This window comes from Aulostomus chinensis, chromosome 3, assembly GCF_037954235.1.
Source record: "Aulostomus chinensis isolate RoL2024-O1b breed Wild chromosome 3, RoL_Achi_v1.0, whole genome shotgun sequence".
Taxonomy (NCBI): Eukaryota; Metazoa; Chordata; class Actinopteri; order Syngnathiformes; family Aulostomidae; genus Aulostomus; species Aulostomus chinensis.
This window is the reverse complement of record NC_141322.1, coordinates 7703649-7720512: the sequence shown is the minus strand read 5'-3', so window position 1 is coordinate 7720512 and position 16864 is coordinate 7703649. Positions and strand designations below refer to the sequence as shown.

At 43.5% G+C, this 16864-nt stretch overlaps 1 protein-coding gene across 4 annotated transcripts in view; it reads left to right on the top strand.

The window, feature by feature from the left end:
- The first annotated feature begins 5880 nt into the window (after window positions 1-5880).
- The window catches only part of iqsec1b (IQ motif and Sec7 domain ArfGEF 1b), a 196428-nt gene continuing 185444 nt past the window's right edge, over window positions 5881-16864 (top strand). For 2 of the 4 annotated variants that reach the window (XM_086198425.1, XM_086198424.1), the window contains exon 1: window positions 5881-6316. In XM_086198425.1, the coding sequence (XP_086054551.1) occupies window positions 6036-6316 (281 nt within the window). In that variant the 5' untranslated portion in view covers window positions 5881-6035. The remainder of the gene's footprint in view (window positions 6317-16864) is intronic. The other 2 variants (XM_086198426.1, XM_086198430.1) reach the window with 1 other exon arrangement.

Here is a 16864-nt window from a genome sequence, read left to right as displayed (position 1 = left end):
ACAGCTCCTTGTGGTGCATGGATTATGGGAAGAGTAACAAAGACTTACCCGGACAAGAAAGGACTTATACGTGCAGTGCAGTTGAAGACAAAGACAGGGCATTTGGAGCGGCCCATATCCAAGCTCTTCTTGCTTCAGGAGGCAGTGTAAAGTTCATGACCCAACGTTGAGTCACATGTGTTGGAGGATCTTGACTCAGACGGAGGAAGACAGAAGATTAGGTTGCTTTGTGACTCCTTTATTGCTTGGTATAATTGTTCTATCATCACAATTAGGGGCCAGTGTATAGGAGCCACAACCGTTTATTTTTCTGTCTCTTGGGTTTTCGTCAGGTCTCCACGGGTGGCAGTGTAGCATTTTCTTTATAATCACTGGTGCAGGTACTCAGGTGACGCATAGAGGTGGAGGTTCATGTGGTTTTTATGGCTCGCTTGATCGCTTGCTCGCCAGGCTCACTCACTTCACCTCACTTCTTTGTTTTCCCACAGCATCTTTTTATTAGTTTCTTTTTGCAGCAATTAAGTAATGTTTTGTTGTGACATTTTGTCAATAAAATGGGAACGTCACCCGAACATGGACCAGTGTATGGACAGTCGTTTACTGAGCGCGTCAAAAACAGTCTCTCACTTCCATGCAGAGTGACTAAAGGAAGGTAGGATAGTCACTAAAGGCTCCCCTCCTATGGAACCGTCTCCCAGTTTTGGTCCGGGATGCAGACACACTCTCTACCTTTAAGAGCAGACTTAAGACCTTCCTTTTTGATCAGGCTTATAGTTAGGGCTGCTTAGGCTGGCCCTTAGATATGCTGCTTAGGCTTAGACTGCCGGGGGATCTCCCATGGTGCACTGGGCTTCTCTCTCCTCCTCTCTTTCCTCTCTGTCCTCCTATATGTGTCATATATAAATCATAGTCATATGTGTTACAAACTCATCTTCTTCTCCAGAGCCTTCGGGCTCCCCACATCCCAGATCCCGGGTGCAACTGGAGGAGGCTACAGATCTGAAGAGGCTCAAGCTACCACCCGTAGCACCACCTGCTCACGTCCCCGTCTGTCCATCAGTCCCTTCCCTTTCTCTCTCTCTTTATCTCTGTCCCTCTCTTTCCTTCTGTATATCTGTCTTTCTCCGTGATCTGTCTTTATCTCTGCCCCGCTCTCCTGCTCTCTTTCCCCCCAACCGGTCAAAGCAGAAGGCCGTCCCCATTGAGCCTGGATCTGCTCGATGTTCCTGCCTGTTAAAAGGAAGGTTTTCATTGCCGCTGTTGCAGGATGTGCTTGCTCATGGAGAATTGTTGGGTGTAAATTCATTGAAGGAGTGTGGTACTAGACCTACTCTACTTGCAAGTGTAAGTGTCATGAGATAACTTTTGTTGTGATTTGGCGCTATATAAATAAAACTGACTTGATATGACTTGATCCATCAATTAAAACAGAGCGTTATCATTTGAATGCCAGTTGCATCTACGACTCTGATGTGAAGGCTTGTATTGTTCTGCAGTTACCGTCCTCAACAAGCAGCTGGTGCCAGGTGCTGCCGTGAGCCTCTCCTTTGTCCCAAAGCAGTCACAGGCTGTCAGACTTACAGAAGGCATATGCCACAGTCTTAGCTGCAGTCAGAGCAGAGGAGACCAACGTCCAGACTCAAAATGAATTGCACATCCCCAAAGTTAAAGAGCGGGATGTAAAAGTTTCTTCACAGTTGTGCTATAATCAATCACTGCATGTGAGTCCTAACCTTCCCTGAGACAACACCCTGCAGATTCTGTGCAATCTCTTGTTTTGATCATTCATAACCATTGCTTTATACACAAAAGTCTTTTTAAAGACTCTCTCCTTCTTTACAGATTACCTTCCTGCAATTGCAGTAGGTGTATTTGTAATCCAAGGAGTAATTTGTTCATTTTTAAAAAGCTTGTAGGCCCAAGAGCAAGCCCACTTCCAACTGCAGCTAGTAACACGTAGCCATGTTACAAACACACTCAAAAGACCACAGTATTACAGTTACAACTTAAATGATTTCTCACAAACTTTTCATCATCAAACAAACAAACAAACAAACAAACAAAACTATGGACAAGTTTCTGTAAATGATAATGATATAAATTATGTCTCAAACAAACCAAATGTACCAAATCTGTGTGGCTACATGCACATTACATCATGGTGCATCATAAATCCCCTGCTTTGTAATATTGATAAAATGACAGTTCGCTTTTTTTTCCTGCCAATGAGGGTAGATGACAAGATGATTCGTCTTTAGTGAATGAATTCTCATTGGCATTGTTGAGCATTTGGGCATTGTGTTGCTTGGTTTAATGTCTAATCAACTGTATAAGGAAGACTTGTTGACCATAATATAGCAGATACTTCTGATATTTTTTTATTTGAGAGACAGAAGCTGAAATTCTTAAAACTTCATTTGCGTTTAATGACTAGTTTCTGGACTCTTCTTGGACAATGGGATCCACTGTGGTTTGAGACAGCTTGTCCCTATTCTCACACTCATATGCTGTAAATGCAGTGACTGCCATCTAGTGGTGTGCTGAAATAATAATGGAAAAACAGCAGTCATGGAATTGAATTTGACAACACATGCATACAATATTTGATCCTTGAGCAATTCTTAAGAAAAGCACTCAATATGCTAGACAGCTATGTCTCAACTGGAGTTAGACAATCATGTAAAGGAAAACTAGTACCTTATAACATATAGGATTTCAGTGCTAGCTTCAAGAATTGTAAAGAATGATGGTAAGTGATTTGAAAATGACTTATTCACCATTTTGTTACTCACACAAATTCCCTCTTTGATTCTGACACCCTCCCTCTCTCCAGAGAAAGAATACCTAATGATGATTCTAGTGTGGACAAATTCTTCTTCGCAAAGTAGCCTTTTTGATGACCTGTAAATATTTGTGACTAACTTTGGGCTCAATGATAAATTGGCTTAGAAATGAAAATATACTCCAGAATTAATGTGTGTTTCATTTTTCCTTTTCCCTGTTTAATTTGTTCTTAATTGTTTGAATTGTTGACAACTGAATAAAGCAGAGAAATTTGAGTGTGGGAGCATTTATATTTTGAGAGGTTATAAAATATAGTATATATATATATTTACTGATTGCACCACAGATGTTTGAGTGTGAATGTTGTTTCTCCGAATTCACTTGAGTGTATTGTTGGAGTCCCTCATTTTGTCAAATTAATATTGTTTCAGTGATTGTTTCCTCGTTGAAGTTGCTCATTTATGAACAAAGAGAATATATAATACAATGCAGATAAAAATGGTCATATAAAGAAGATGAAATGAAGTTACTTACTTTTATAGTGTGTTATAGATAACTTAGAATGTAACTGCAATATTAAAAACCAGTCAAAAGTTTGGACACACCTTCTCATTTAATGTTTTTTCTTTATTTTCAGTACTATTTACATTGTAGATTCTCACTGTAGGCATCAAAACTATGAATGAACAAATATGGAATTATGTAGTAAACAAAAAAGTCTGACATAACTAAAAACACGTTTTATATTTTGGATTCTTCAAAACAGACACCCTTTGCTTTGATTACTGCTTTGCACACAGTTGGCATTCTTGCAATGAACTTCATGAGGTAGTCACCTGAAATGGTTTTCCAACAGTCTTGAAGGAGTTCCCAGAGATGCTGAGAACTTGTTGGCCCTTTTGCCTTCACCCTGCGGTCCATCTCATCCAAAACCGATCAACCGACCAAAAAGATCAGGTGACTGTGGAGGCCAGGTCATCAGGCGCAGCACTCCATCACTCTCCTTCTTGGTCAACTAGCCCTTTGCCTGAGGTGTGTTTGGGATCATTGTACTGTTGAAAAACAAATGACAGTTGAACTAAATGTAAACAGGATGGGATGGCATGGTTTAATGTGCCTTAAATTTTGAATAAATTCCCAACAGTGTCACCATCAAAGCACCCCCACACCATCACACCTCCTCCTCAATGCCTCATTGTGGGAACTGTGCATGTCGGTTCACCTTTTCTGCCTTGCAAAAAGACAAGGTGGATGGAACTTAAGATCTCAAATTTTGGCTCATCAGGCACAAATTTCCACTGGTCTAATGTCCATTCCTTATGATTCATGGCTGACACAAATCTCTTCTGCTTGTTGCTTTTCCTTAGTAGTAATTTTCCAAGCAGCCATTCGACCATAAAAGCCTGATTCACACAGTCCTCTAAACTGTTGATGTGGAAATGACTGCTACGAGAACTCTGTGTGGCTTTTATCTGGGCTCTAATCTGAAGTGCTGTTAACTTGCGATTTCTGAGGCTGGTGACGGGATGAACTTATCCTCAGCAGCAGGGTTGACTCTTGGTTTTCCTTTCCTGGGGCAGTTCTCAAGTGAGCCAGTCTTGTTGTAGCGCTTGTTGATTTTTGTGACTGTAACACATTCAAAGTTTTTGCAATTTTCTGGACTGACTGAACTTCAGTTCTTAAAGTCATGATGGACTGTCATTTCTCTTTACTTAGCTGTCTGGTTCTTGTCCATCCATCAATTTTCGACCGCTTATCCTATTAAAAGTCACGGGGGGGGGGGGGCAAGAGCCTAACTCAGCTGCCTTTTGGGGAGAGGCAGGGTACACCCTGAATGGGTCGCCAGTCCATTGTAGGGCCAACACGTATAGACAGACAACCATTCGCGCTCACAGCCACGCCTACGGACAATTTAGAGTATCCAATTAGCCTAGTCCCCTCTTGCATGTCTTCAGACTTTGGGAGGAAGCCGGAGTACCCAGTGAGAACCATGCAGGCACAGGGAAAACATGTAAACTCCACACAGACAGACCCGTGCTCGAGCTGGGGCTCCAATCTGGAACCTTCTTGCTGTGAGGCGAAAGTGCTAACTGCTACACCACCGTGCTGCCCCTAGTTCCTGTTATAATTTGGATTCTAACATTCAAATAGGGCTGTCAGCTGTGTACCAACCTGACTTCTGCACAACACAACTGATGGTCTCAACCCCATTAAGAAGGCAAAAAATTCCCCAGAGAACCCTCACAAGGGAAACCTGCAAAGTGAAAACAATTTCACTACATTACAAAGCTCATTGACAGAGGCCAAGGTTTTGCAGTGCTGTCATAAAAGCAAAAAGTGGCTACTTTGAGGAATCTAACATATAAAAGATGTTTACAATTATTTAACATTTTTGTTTGCTACATAATTCCAGATATCTTGCTTCAGATAAAATGTAAAAATAAAGAAAAAAAACATTGGATGAGAAGGTATGCCCAAACTTTTACTGGTAGATTGATTGAATGTATATGTGTGTGTATATATATATATATATATATATATATATATATATATATATATATATATATATATATATATATATGTGTGTGTGTGTGTGTGTGTGTGTGTGTGTAGGCTACATGTCCTTAAATTCACGTACAGTGGTGTGAAACATGTCAATGCAGTTTACACCTGCTCTAGTAGCACTTTTACTTAATTTTAACATAATTTGAAAAAAAAAATTAAAACAGCCACTGTTCTCCCTGAATATCAAAACTGATTGACATTGTGGCATCACAAATTGTAATTTTAGCCCCGCCTCTCAAAAATAGATTTTTGATTAGCTCAGAGTAAAGTACACTATGAAACATCATTCCACTCATTGAAGCTCCCGGTCCCAACGGTAGACCCATTTTGACAGGAGGGGGAAGTTTGGAGTTGCATCTGAAGGAGCTAAATCTCCAGTCCTGAAAGAGTTAATGGTTTCCCGTGTACAGCAGCTGGCGAGCCGGAGGTTAGTTGGGCTGTTGCTGAGCAGAGCGCGTGGATACATTGGCGTGTGGCGGCGGCAGCAGCAGCAGCAGCAGCAGCAGCAACAGCGCATCACCACTAGCGACCAAGTTGTCACCAGAGCTGTCTCCACTCCTCCACCTATAAACACTATGTCGGAGCGGAGCTGGCTACCTTGGTTTGATGGCGCTCAGGCTTCCTGCTGAGCTGCTTTCGAGGAGAGACAGCACTGCTTTCCGCGTGTGTATGTGGATACCGCCTTTATGGACGGGCAACGGGGCTTTTACGAGATGGAAAACCCGACCGAGAATCCCAGCAAGGCTGCGGAGTACCTTCAGGAGCTGAATAAGATCATCGAGACCCAGCAGGTGCTGTTGGAGAAGCAGAGGGTCCGGATCGAGGAGCTGGAGCTCCAAGTGACGGATCTGTGCAAGGAAAACGTCTGTCTCAAAGAGCAGCACCAGCGGCACCTGGCCACCTGCAGACACCCGCAGGGCAACCACTCCTGCCTAGGAGCCATCACCGAGACTGTGGGGCAGGAAAAGTAAGTAGGCTGTCAGTTGCTGTCCCATGGCAATGTTTATTCTCTTGATGTATTTTCAAAATGGTTTTCTCAGTGGCGAAGAGTAACTGGTGAGTGTGTTTTCTTCTGTGGGAACTGTAGATTTATGGCCACTTCCCACCTGGTTTGGTCATCTTTCTCCGGGGCTAAGGTTAAATCCCTCAGCAGCATGGTAGTAATCATGCTTTGGAGGTTGATAGGTCCATGCCACCTGATCATAAGGCTCCTGACTTTTGTGGTCATGTTCCAAAAGTGCCCTCAAATCCAGATTCAAACATTCACACATATCAAAACACTCACTGGGTTCCTGTCAGGCAGCATCCCAGAGACCTGCCCCTGATAATCCCATCCATCTATCCATCCATTTTCTTCCACTTATCCTGTTAATGGTTGGGGGCGGGGGGGGGGGCGGGGCTGGAGCCTATCCCAGCGGCTTTCAGGCTAGAAGCAGGGTTCACCCTGGACAGGTTGCCAGTCCATCGCAAGGCCAACACATATAGACAGACAACCATTCACATTCACAGCCACAACTTCGGTCAATTTAGAGTATTCAATCAGCCTAATCCCCATTTTCATGTCTTTGGACTATGGGAGGAAGCCGCAGTAGCTGGAGAGAACCCACGCAGGCAGGGAGAACATGCAAACTCCACACAGAAAGATCCCGTGCCTGAGCCAGGGCTCGAACCCGGAACCTTGTTGCTGTGTGGCGACAGTTCTAACCACTGCATCACCGTGCAGCCGTGTTTGTAGGATATGTAAAAGCAAAATTAGCAGGTAAACCTACTGTGAAATCAACCTTAAGAGATGTTGGTTGCACTTTAATTTTGATATTAAAGGAAACAAATTCAAGCCTCTGATATATTTGTGAGCAAAACTGTGGCCTTGAAGTTGCCATAACTTTTAGATTGTTAGGTTATTTAATAAAATGGAAAACTGAAGAGAGTTGGCACAGTGGTGCAGTGGTTAGCACTGTGGCCTCACAGCAAGAAGGTTCTGGGTTTGGGATCTGATGTCACCAACAGGTGCACAACACAGGTAACAGTAGCACAAGTAAATGCAGCATTGAACCTATTGAACAATTAGCTGCACAGAGTTTGATGATATCATGACAAGTTAGTGAAAATTTGCCCTAGATGATGTCTGTTTTGCAGAGAAAAGCTGCATCCACAGCAATACTGTTTTGTTTTGCTTTGTGTAGTGTCTTTTTTAACCTATGACATCATTATCATGTTTGCTCAATCATCAGGCTATAAATAGCTATCAGTGCTGAGCTGAGGGCATTAAATAATTTTAATTCCACTGTGGAAATTTTAAACCTCGGGATTGTTGGAAGGATCTTCATGGACTTCTTGATTGTGGTTAATGGAAAATATTTTAACTTTAAAGCACAAGCACAGCTGATATGGAATTCTGTCCCTCAGGTTCTGTCAACAGTTGGACCATGTCAGCTGTTCTTTTTGTGCTGACTGTAGTCAGTTTACAATCCTGGCCTTGACTGAGGGCCAATAGGGGACCTGTGTTTCACCCAGACCCTCTAACACACACAAACAGTTATTTGAGTCTGTCACAGTGCAGGCTGTTTCCCGAGGTGATGAGGGAAGTGATGCTGGCCGCAGATTTGAAGGTAATGTCAGAGGAGATACAGTATGTTGTTTCCACCTTGGCAGACTTCTGGAGCTAATCCACCGTGTGGTTAAATAAAAAAACACAACTCTTATAATCTAACCCAGCCGAACAGGCTATGTGTTGTAAATGGCATGGAACAATGGAGAAGAAACATTTGCAGAAGTATTGCTACAGCACAACTTTATACAGGAAGACCAGAATAGGCCTATTGCTTTTCATTCCCATCAGGACAGGAAATATGCACAGTAGTTTCCTGATGTGGCAACACTTTGGTTACACTCTGGTTGATTAAAAAAACAAAAAACAAACCAACATCAACAAAAACTAGACAAGACAAGCCTAGTTAAGCCTAGTCGGACCTAGATATGTGACGGCTGGAACATGTGTTAACGAATACTGTATAGCACTGGCTGTGTATTATATTTGAAAACAATACTGTTTGTATGCATTTGAGTACACACCACTGATCACTGTGAGTATGCCGTTCAATGACATGGTAAATTGTGGAGGGTTTGACTTAAATTTTGATATGCATACTGATGCTTATACATACATGTTACAGAGACCCTATAATGCTCATTTCAGGGGCTTTTTAATACAGTGTTGGACCCCAGTAGGGCACGATTGAAAGATTCGATCAATAAAAAAAACTCAATAATTATCGCATATTGCAGTCTGAGTACTCCTCTATCCACCTCTTTCCTACTTCCCTCTGAAACGCTCTGATTCAGCCCCCTGATTGTTTACAATTTTAGGATTTTAGAAATGTCAGCTTCATCGATACAACCATATGTCTTGGACCTGGAATCTGAGCCAGACAACAACAATATACAACCTGAACCTCTGGAACCTATTGCAATGACTTTTGTAAGACATAAGAATGGTAAATGATAAATTCCACCACATCTCATATCATTTTATGGTTGGATATAACGTAATAAACGCTGATGCTAATTTCCAAGAGAGCTGATTAGTCAGGAAGCTGTGCTTTTAACCTGGCGATCTAAATGTAAGACATAGCCTGCTCTGGACCAGGTTAGCCGTTCAGTATGAGTTACCATGGAGATGCGCAAGAATTGAACCACCGTAGTCGTACAGAAAACCCAGAGTTAACCCCCAAGTTACCTTGCTAAATTGCAATTCTGCTTCGTAGTAACTTACAGGCCTCAGGATGATGAAACAATAGTGTAAGGTTATGAAGATGTAATGTTCCACTACTCTGTTGCTGTTGTTTAGTCACCGTAGCCTGACACAAAACTTCAGCAGTCTCTAATGCTGTACTGTGTGTACCTGCTGCTTGTATTTATACTGAGAGCAATTCTTTCATTGCAGTTCAGAGCTAAAAACAGACAAGACACTGACAGAATGTTACTTACAGCCTGTGGTTTGGTGTCCTCCTCATGACCATGTAAAGATGGGACAGCAGTTGCCTTCAGGATAAGCTTTTTCGCAAATCCAGTGTCGACTGAGGTTTTTTTTTTAGGAAACTGCTGTCCGTGAAATCCTGAGAGCTCTTGAGAAAGATACTTGCTCTCCTGAAAACAAAAAAAATCTTCCCATTCATCCCCATCCCTTTAATTCATCTTCATTGGGAAGGCCATGCAAAGATAAGAAGTGTTTGCATCCAAAAAACACTTTCAGTTTGCCATTTCAATAGGGCTGGGCGATTAATCAAATTTTAATCGTAATTACGATATCAAAATGTGCAATTAACACATCACAAAAGTCATGTGTCCATGATGAGAAGTTCATTTTCACATGCTGCAAAAATAAACCAATCACATGCGATGTTGTTAAATTAGCTGCGCGTTAGGTCCATGACATTAATTGGTGGAGTGGTGTCAGCTACATACGGTGTGTGTCTTTTAACAGTGTGACATGTTAATGATTATTATAGTTGGGGCAGTAAGAGGAAACACCCTTGGAGAAGATTGTAGTCTCAAACTTTTAGTATAAAACCTGTGAAAAACATTCATTGACTACAGGATGGAAGAATAAATCAAAAGTGAGTGAGCAGAGGATATTTTGTTGGGTAGCAATAATGGCAATAATGTGTAACCAGCCAGTAACATTCTGGCTTTAAGATAACTCTATTTAGCAATAGTTTACACCTGTATGTGTGCAACGGCACTGCATTTTTTTTTTTCAACATGGCATTTTCAGACCAAGTGCCCTCGCCCTTTAACTAGCAAATGAACTTGCACTACACCTGCACTGATGGGTGCTAAAGTATATTAATGAGAGGTTTTCAGGTGCAACCATGGTGCATTCCTATTTCCGGACACAGAAAATTTAGACCAAGAAGACGTTGGCTTTTGGTCAATGATGTTATTAGTGAAGTACTATTTAGAGGGCGCATCGGTCAGACAAGCAAATGCACAGTATTGCAATGTAGTTTTATTGATGTCTTACAATGTGGAAACACCAGCTGCCACCTCCTCCCAGCCCTTCTTCACCTATGATGGCTTCATTGGTTCCTTGCTGCTTCCTTATGGAAACATAAGACATTTTCGCATGCCCGCACCTGTTGCATGAGGAAGTCTGTTATTTCAGATGAAAACTGCTTACCTGTCCTGAGTTGCAATGTGTACCCGGAAAGAGTGACACGCCAAGTCCTGGTACAACCTGGGCTTTAAAGGGAATGACAGGAGGCAATATGGTTGGTTTGATTTCACACTGAAACACACCTATCAATAATTAGATGTCTATACAAATAATAAGAATAAGAGTACTTTATAAATCCCACACAGGGGAAATTTAGGCATTTTCAGCAGCATTTACAGAGAGAAGAAGAAAGGATGATATAAATTAAAAGAAAGAAAAATATTTATGACTATTATTTAAAGTTATAAGAAAGCCCTTCGTATAGCTAGAGCAGCCTGCTACTCGGCACTAATAGAGGAACACTAGAACAACCCCAGGTTCCTCTTCAGTACTGTAGCCAGACTGACAGAGAGCCACAGCTCTACTGAACCTAGTATTCCTGTTTCCCTGGGCAGCAAAGACTTCATGGACTTCTTTAATGACAAAATTGTCCTTATTAGAGAGAAAATTCACCTCCCCCTGCCATCAGCTGACAACATGGCACCTATAGCCTCAGAAGCCTAAGAGGCAGCTGTAGAACCAGACGTACACTTTGACAGTTTTTCTACCTTCATGAGCTCAGTTCAATAATTTCCTCCTCTAAACCATCCACTTGTCTTCTAGACCCCATCCCAACCAAGCCACTTAAGGACTCTCTACCCCTCGTTAGCAACTCCCTCTTAGATATGATCAATGTGTCACTGTTATCTGGTTACGTCCCACAGTCCTTTAAAGTGGCAGTAATAAGACCCCTTCTCAAAAAAGCAACCCTGGATCCAGAAGTTCTGGCCAACAACAGACCAATATAAAATCTTCGATTTCTCTCCAAAATTCTGGAGAAAGCAGTTGCTAAACAGCTCTGTGACTCTCCACAGCAACTGTGATGGTATGAAACCGGGGGTTGTAGTGGAGGATCCAAGAGCTAAAATCGGAGGCGGGTTGAGGGTGCAATAGAAATGGATTTATTAAACAGGGTGGAAACTGGAAGGTGATGGGCTGTGAGGAGGGCCGGCGTGGTGAGGGCTCGTGGAGGCACTGCGAAGAGAGAAGACAAGCAGAGAGCCGATGAACACGTGGGCAACAGCAACATAAATATTTCAATGGCCTAGGCCAGAATACTCCAAGAAGGAGATCAAGCTTGCTTAGCGTAAGTAGTTAGAAGCTTCTTAGTGGGCCAACAAACCACAGAAGACGTGGAATCCACTGGCAAGGGTGAAGCCTCCACGAGCCGGTTTTGTAGGTGGATGATGACGTGATTCCTCCCAGGTGTGCAGCTGCCGGAGCCACGCCCACTCCTCATGCAGCAGGAAGGCAGGGAGTTTATGGGGGAGGAATCCCCACAGCAACAGCTTATTAGAGGATTTCCAGTCAGGTTTTAGGATTCATCATAGCACAGAAACAGCACTAGTCAGAGTTCCCAATGACCTCCTACTAGCATCAGATGAGGGACTCGTCTCTGTGCTGGTCTTATTAGATCTTTAGTGCAGCTTTTGACACCATTGACCACCATATCCTTCTACGGAGACTGGAACATGTCATTGGCATTAAAGAAACTGCCCTAAACTGGTTCAGGTCATATTTACTAGGTCGATCTCAGTTCGTACTAACTAATGATAAACCCTCGGAAACCACTACAGTCCCTGATGGTGTTCCACAAGGCTCTGTGCTTGGACCAATCCTCTTCACCCTTTATCTGCTTTCTCTCTGTCATATTATAAGCAAACACTCAATTAATTTTCACTGCTATGCTGACGACACACAGCTGTACTTATCAATGCATCCAAATGAAACAAATCAGCTGACTAAACTGGAGGCCTGTCTGAAGAAGATAAAAACTTGGATGACCCATAATTTCCTTTTATTAAACTCTGACAAAACTGAAGTCATTGTCCTGGGCCCAAAACATCTTAGGGACACCCTATCTAATGAGATAGGTACCCTGGAAGGTATTACCTTGGCCCCCAGCACGACCGTAAGGAACCTAGGAGTTCTTTTCGATCAGGATCTGTCCTTTAATGCCCACATTAAGCAAATTTCTAGGACTGCTTTCTTTCATTTACGAAACATTGCTAAGATCAGACACATCCTGTCTCAAAAGGATGCAGAAAAATAAGTCCATGCTTTTGTCACTTCCAGGCTGGAAACTCCCTCCTATCAGGCTGCACCAGTAAGTCTCTAAAGACTCTCCAGCTGGTCCAAAATGCTGCTGCCCGCGTGTTGACGAGAACTAGTAGAAGAGACCATGTCTCTCCTGTACTGGCTTCTCTGCATTGGCTCCCTGTCAAATGTAGAATAGAATTCAAAATTCTCCTTCTAACATACAAAGTCCTCAACAGTCAGGCTCCTTCATACCTGACAGAGCTCATAGTCCCCTATTATCCAGCTAGAACCCTTCGCTCCCAGGATGCGGGGTTACTGGTGGTTCCTAGAGTTTCTAAAAGTAGAATGGGAGCCAGAGCCTTCAGCTATCAGGCTCCCCTCCTGTGGAACCATCTCCCAGTTTCGTTCCGGGATGCAGACACCCTCTCGACCTGTAAGAGCAGACTTAAGACCTTCCTTTTTGATCAGGCTCATAGTTAGGGCTGCTTAGGCTGGCCCTTAGATATGCTACTATAGGCTTAGGCTGCTGGGGGATCTCCCATGGTGCACTGGGCTTCTCTCTCCTCCTCTCTTCCCTCTCTCTCCTCCTGTATGTGTCATACATAAATCATACTCATACATATTACTAACTCGTCTTCTTCTCCGGAGCCGTCGGGCTCCCCTCATCCCAGATCCGGGGTGCGGCTGCAGACCTGAAGAGGCTCAAGCTACCACCCATAGCTCCACCTGCTCACGTCCCCGTCTGTCCATCAGTCTCTTCCCTGTCTCACTTTCTTTATCTCTGTCCCACTCTTTCCTTCTGCATATTTGTCTTCCTCCATTATCTGTCTTTGTCTCTGCCCCGCTCTCCTGCTCTCTTTCCCCCCAACCGGGCCTTCCGAAGCAGAAGGCCATCCCCATTGAGCCTGGATCTGCTCGACGTTCCTGCCTGTTAAAAGGAAGGTTTTCGTCGCCGCTGTTGCAGGATGTGCTTGCTCATGGAGAATTGTTGGATGTAAATTCATTGAAGGAGTGTGGTACTAGACCTGCTCTACTTGTAAAGTGTCATGAGAAAACTTTTGTTGTGATTTGGCGCTATACAAATAAAACTGACTTGACTTGACTTGACTTATGAAATAATAAACAAACAAAAACTAAAATCTAAACATTTATATTGGACAATTTACAGACACATATTTCTATCAAGTATGAAAAGTAGGAATATATTATTGCACCAATAATAGCACATTGCTGAAAAAACAGACACGTGAATGTGAATGTTCACAGTGTGCAGTTGTACAGCCTGATAGCTGCAGGCAGAAATGACCTGTTCCTTCTTGCACTGAGGGTGCAGCAGTCTGGAGCTGAAGGAGCTGCTCAGGGTCTTCACCTTCACCTCCTGGATGGAGTCCCATGAACAGCCCAGGACAGAGCTGGCTCTCCTCACCAGTTGTTTTTTTTTGTCCCTGTCAATGACTCCACTACCCCTATACGCGATGGCATTTCACACTGCAGAGGCCACCACAGTGTCATAAAAAGTCTGGAGTAGGGCCCTGCTAACCCCAAAGGACCTCAGTCTCCTCAGCAGGTGGAGGCAACTCTGGCCCTTCTTGTAGAGTGCATTGGTGTTATCAGTCCAGTCCAGTTTATTAATTATGTGAACACCCAGGTACTTGAATGAGTCCACTGTCTCAATGTCCAAACCCTAGATGTTCACTACAGCACTGTCCCCTGGGTGGCCCCCATGCTGCAGGTTACTATATTTGACACACAGCCATTCGTCCTCATGTACTGTCAGAGAGGTAGTCAATTGTCCAGGCAGCCAGATGTTGGTCCACGCCGGCCTCCTCCATCTTCTCCCGCAGCAGTGATGGCTGGATGATGTTGAAAGCACTGGAGAAGTCAAAAAACATGACCCTCACGGTGCTCCCAGGGGACTCCAGTTGAGACAGGGCCTGATGCAGTAGGTAGATCATGGCATCATCCACCCTGATACCAGGACGATAGCGCGGAAGTGGCTGAGGACGATCCTCTCCATGGTCTTATTCAGGTGAGAGGTCAGGGCGACAGGTCTGTTGTGGCTTGATTCACTAGGATGGGCTATCTTAGGAACCAGAACTACACAGGAGGTCTTCCTTTTGGTCCTTGGCGATGGAGAGCTGGGAAAGGGGTGACTGGGGAGATGAATCTAGGGATGGTGTTTGGTGACATTTAAAGGAGGTACTGTGAGGGTTGGAGCTCTGTGCAGGGAGCTGGGGTGGAAAAGGCTGCAGGAGGGAGGAGACTAGGTGTGAAAAAGCAGGGCAGTTGGTGGGGGCTGGCAGGGGAACCGAGTCAGACCTTTTGAACAACTGGTTTAATTGGTTTGCCCAGTCCTGATCCCCACTGATGCCCTGTTGTTTCCCACCTTTGCTGTGGTCTGAGATGTGATTAAGGTCTCTCCACACCTCCCTGGCATTTTCTTCTCCAAGTGATGCTCTAGTCTTCTTTTGTAGGAGGAGTGGAGGTGTATGCATCCTTGATGTTTGCATACAACAAGTTCAGAGTTTTATTGTCCCTTGTATGGCAGCTCACATGCTGCGTGAAGTTCGGGAGAGTGGCAGAGAGGGAGGCATGATTAAAATCTCCGGCGATGAGGAGGAGGGCGTCTGGGTGTCTAGTCTGCAGCCTTGACACCGCACAGTGAATGCACTCATATCCAGCAGCCGCGTCAGCTGACGGTGGGATTTACACCATTATAATAATAATGTGAAAACTCCTGTGGGATGTACAGCCAAACACTGACCACTAGCAGCTCAATGTCTCTACTGCAGAGACGTTCTTTAACAGTGTGCCCGGGGTTGCACCACCTGTCATTAAAAAACATGCACAAACTTCTGCCTTTCTTCTTGTCGCTCTCCGCCACTTTCTGGTCCACGCACACGAGAGTGAATCCATCCGGGGTAACAACAGATTCTGGCACATCCTGGTTCAGCCATGTCAAGCACAAGGCTATGCTCCCTGTACTCCAGCTGCATCCTTGTCAGCACTGACAGCTCGTCCATCTTGTTGGGGAGAGAGAGTGGACGTTCCCCTTGATAATGGCCGGTATGCATGGTGAAAACCTCGGTTTTCTCTCCAGGCGCTTGACTTCGGCCCTGCAGCCCCTGCACTTCCTTCCAATTTCCACTGGAATCTTTGACATTTCACTAGGAATTAGCCCAGAGGGTCAGAGAGCTAACAGCTGCTCCCTGGAGTAAACAATGGAGCCATAGCTGAAGGGGTCACCTAGGGCAGACTTAAAAAGTCCAAAAACAGGACACAAAGTTGCGCAAAAGTTACGAAACTGAAACCCAGAGATGCATTATTCCATAGTTTCATAAAGAGGGATTGAAAACAAGAAAATGACAAATACATACTAAAAAGCACTATTTGAGCAAAGAAAGATGAGAGAGCTGCTGCAACTTGCTGCCTTCATACATGAAGGTATGTGGCATAACTAGGAATGGAATTGTCATGTTTTTCAGCTGACACGTCTCTAGATTACAATTTGACACTGGCTGCAGCATGTGTACTACAAAATTATGAAAAACATTTCTCTTTCTAATGTATATTCACATGAGCTTAAACCACATTGAAATGTCATCTTGTCTCAGGGAAATTTTTCTACACACAGTAGATTACATCTTTATCCTTTCTGCTGATGTCACGCTGCTATGGGCTGTGAGCAACAACATTTAATTTGTTCATTTATTTGAGTAGGCCTAAACACAAAAACAAGTCATACAGCCTTGTAACCATATTAATCTTCATAAAGCACACAAACTTCGCACACAGCACAGGTGCTCGTGTTGCTGAGGTACCCAATCTGGTCCGTGGATTGATGAGAGAAGTCATTAGCCGGGTGTCAGCCCGTAACCACAGTAACATCAACTTGATTATGAATGAAAGCGTTAATTTAAATATTCAACCAAAAATCTCGTCAAAATCATGAATGATACACAATCCATTTGTCAGCATCTAACTTTAATTAGAATAGAATAGAATAGATTAGAATGCTCTTTATAGGGCTGCAACAATTAGTCCAACATAACAATGACGTTGACAATAAAAATCTACCTACGTAGAATTTACGCGTTGAAGCATCATGTAATTCTTCTGTATAATCACACTGCTAAATAGTTATTTTTTCAAAGATTTCACCCACAGCAAATCTTATTTGCAGCACTACATGAAGTAGCAATATCGCCTACAGCAAGTTTT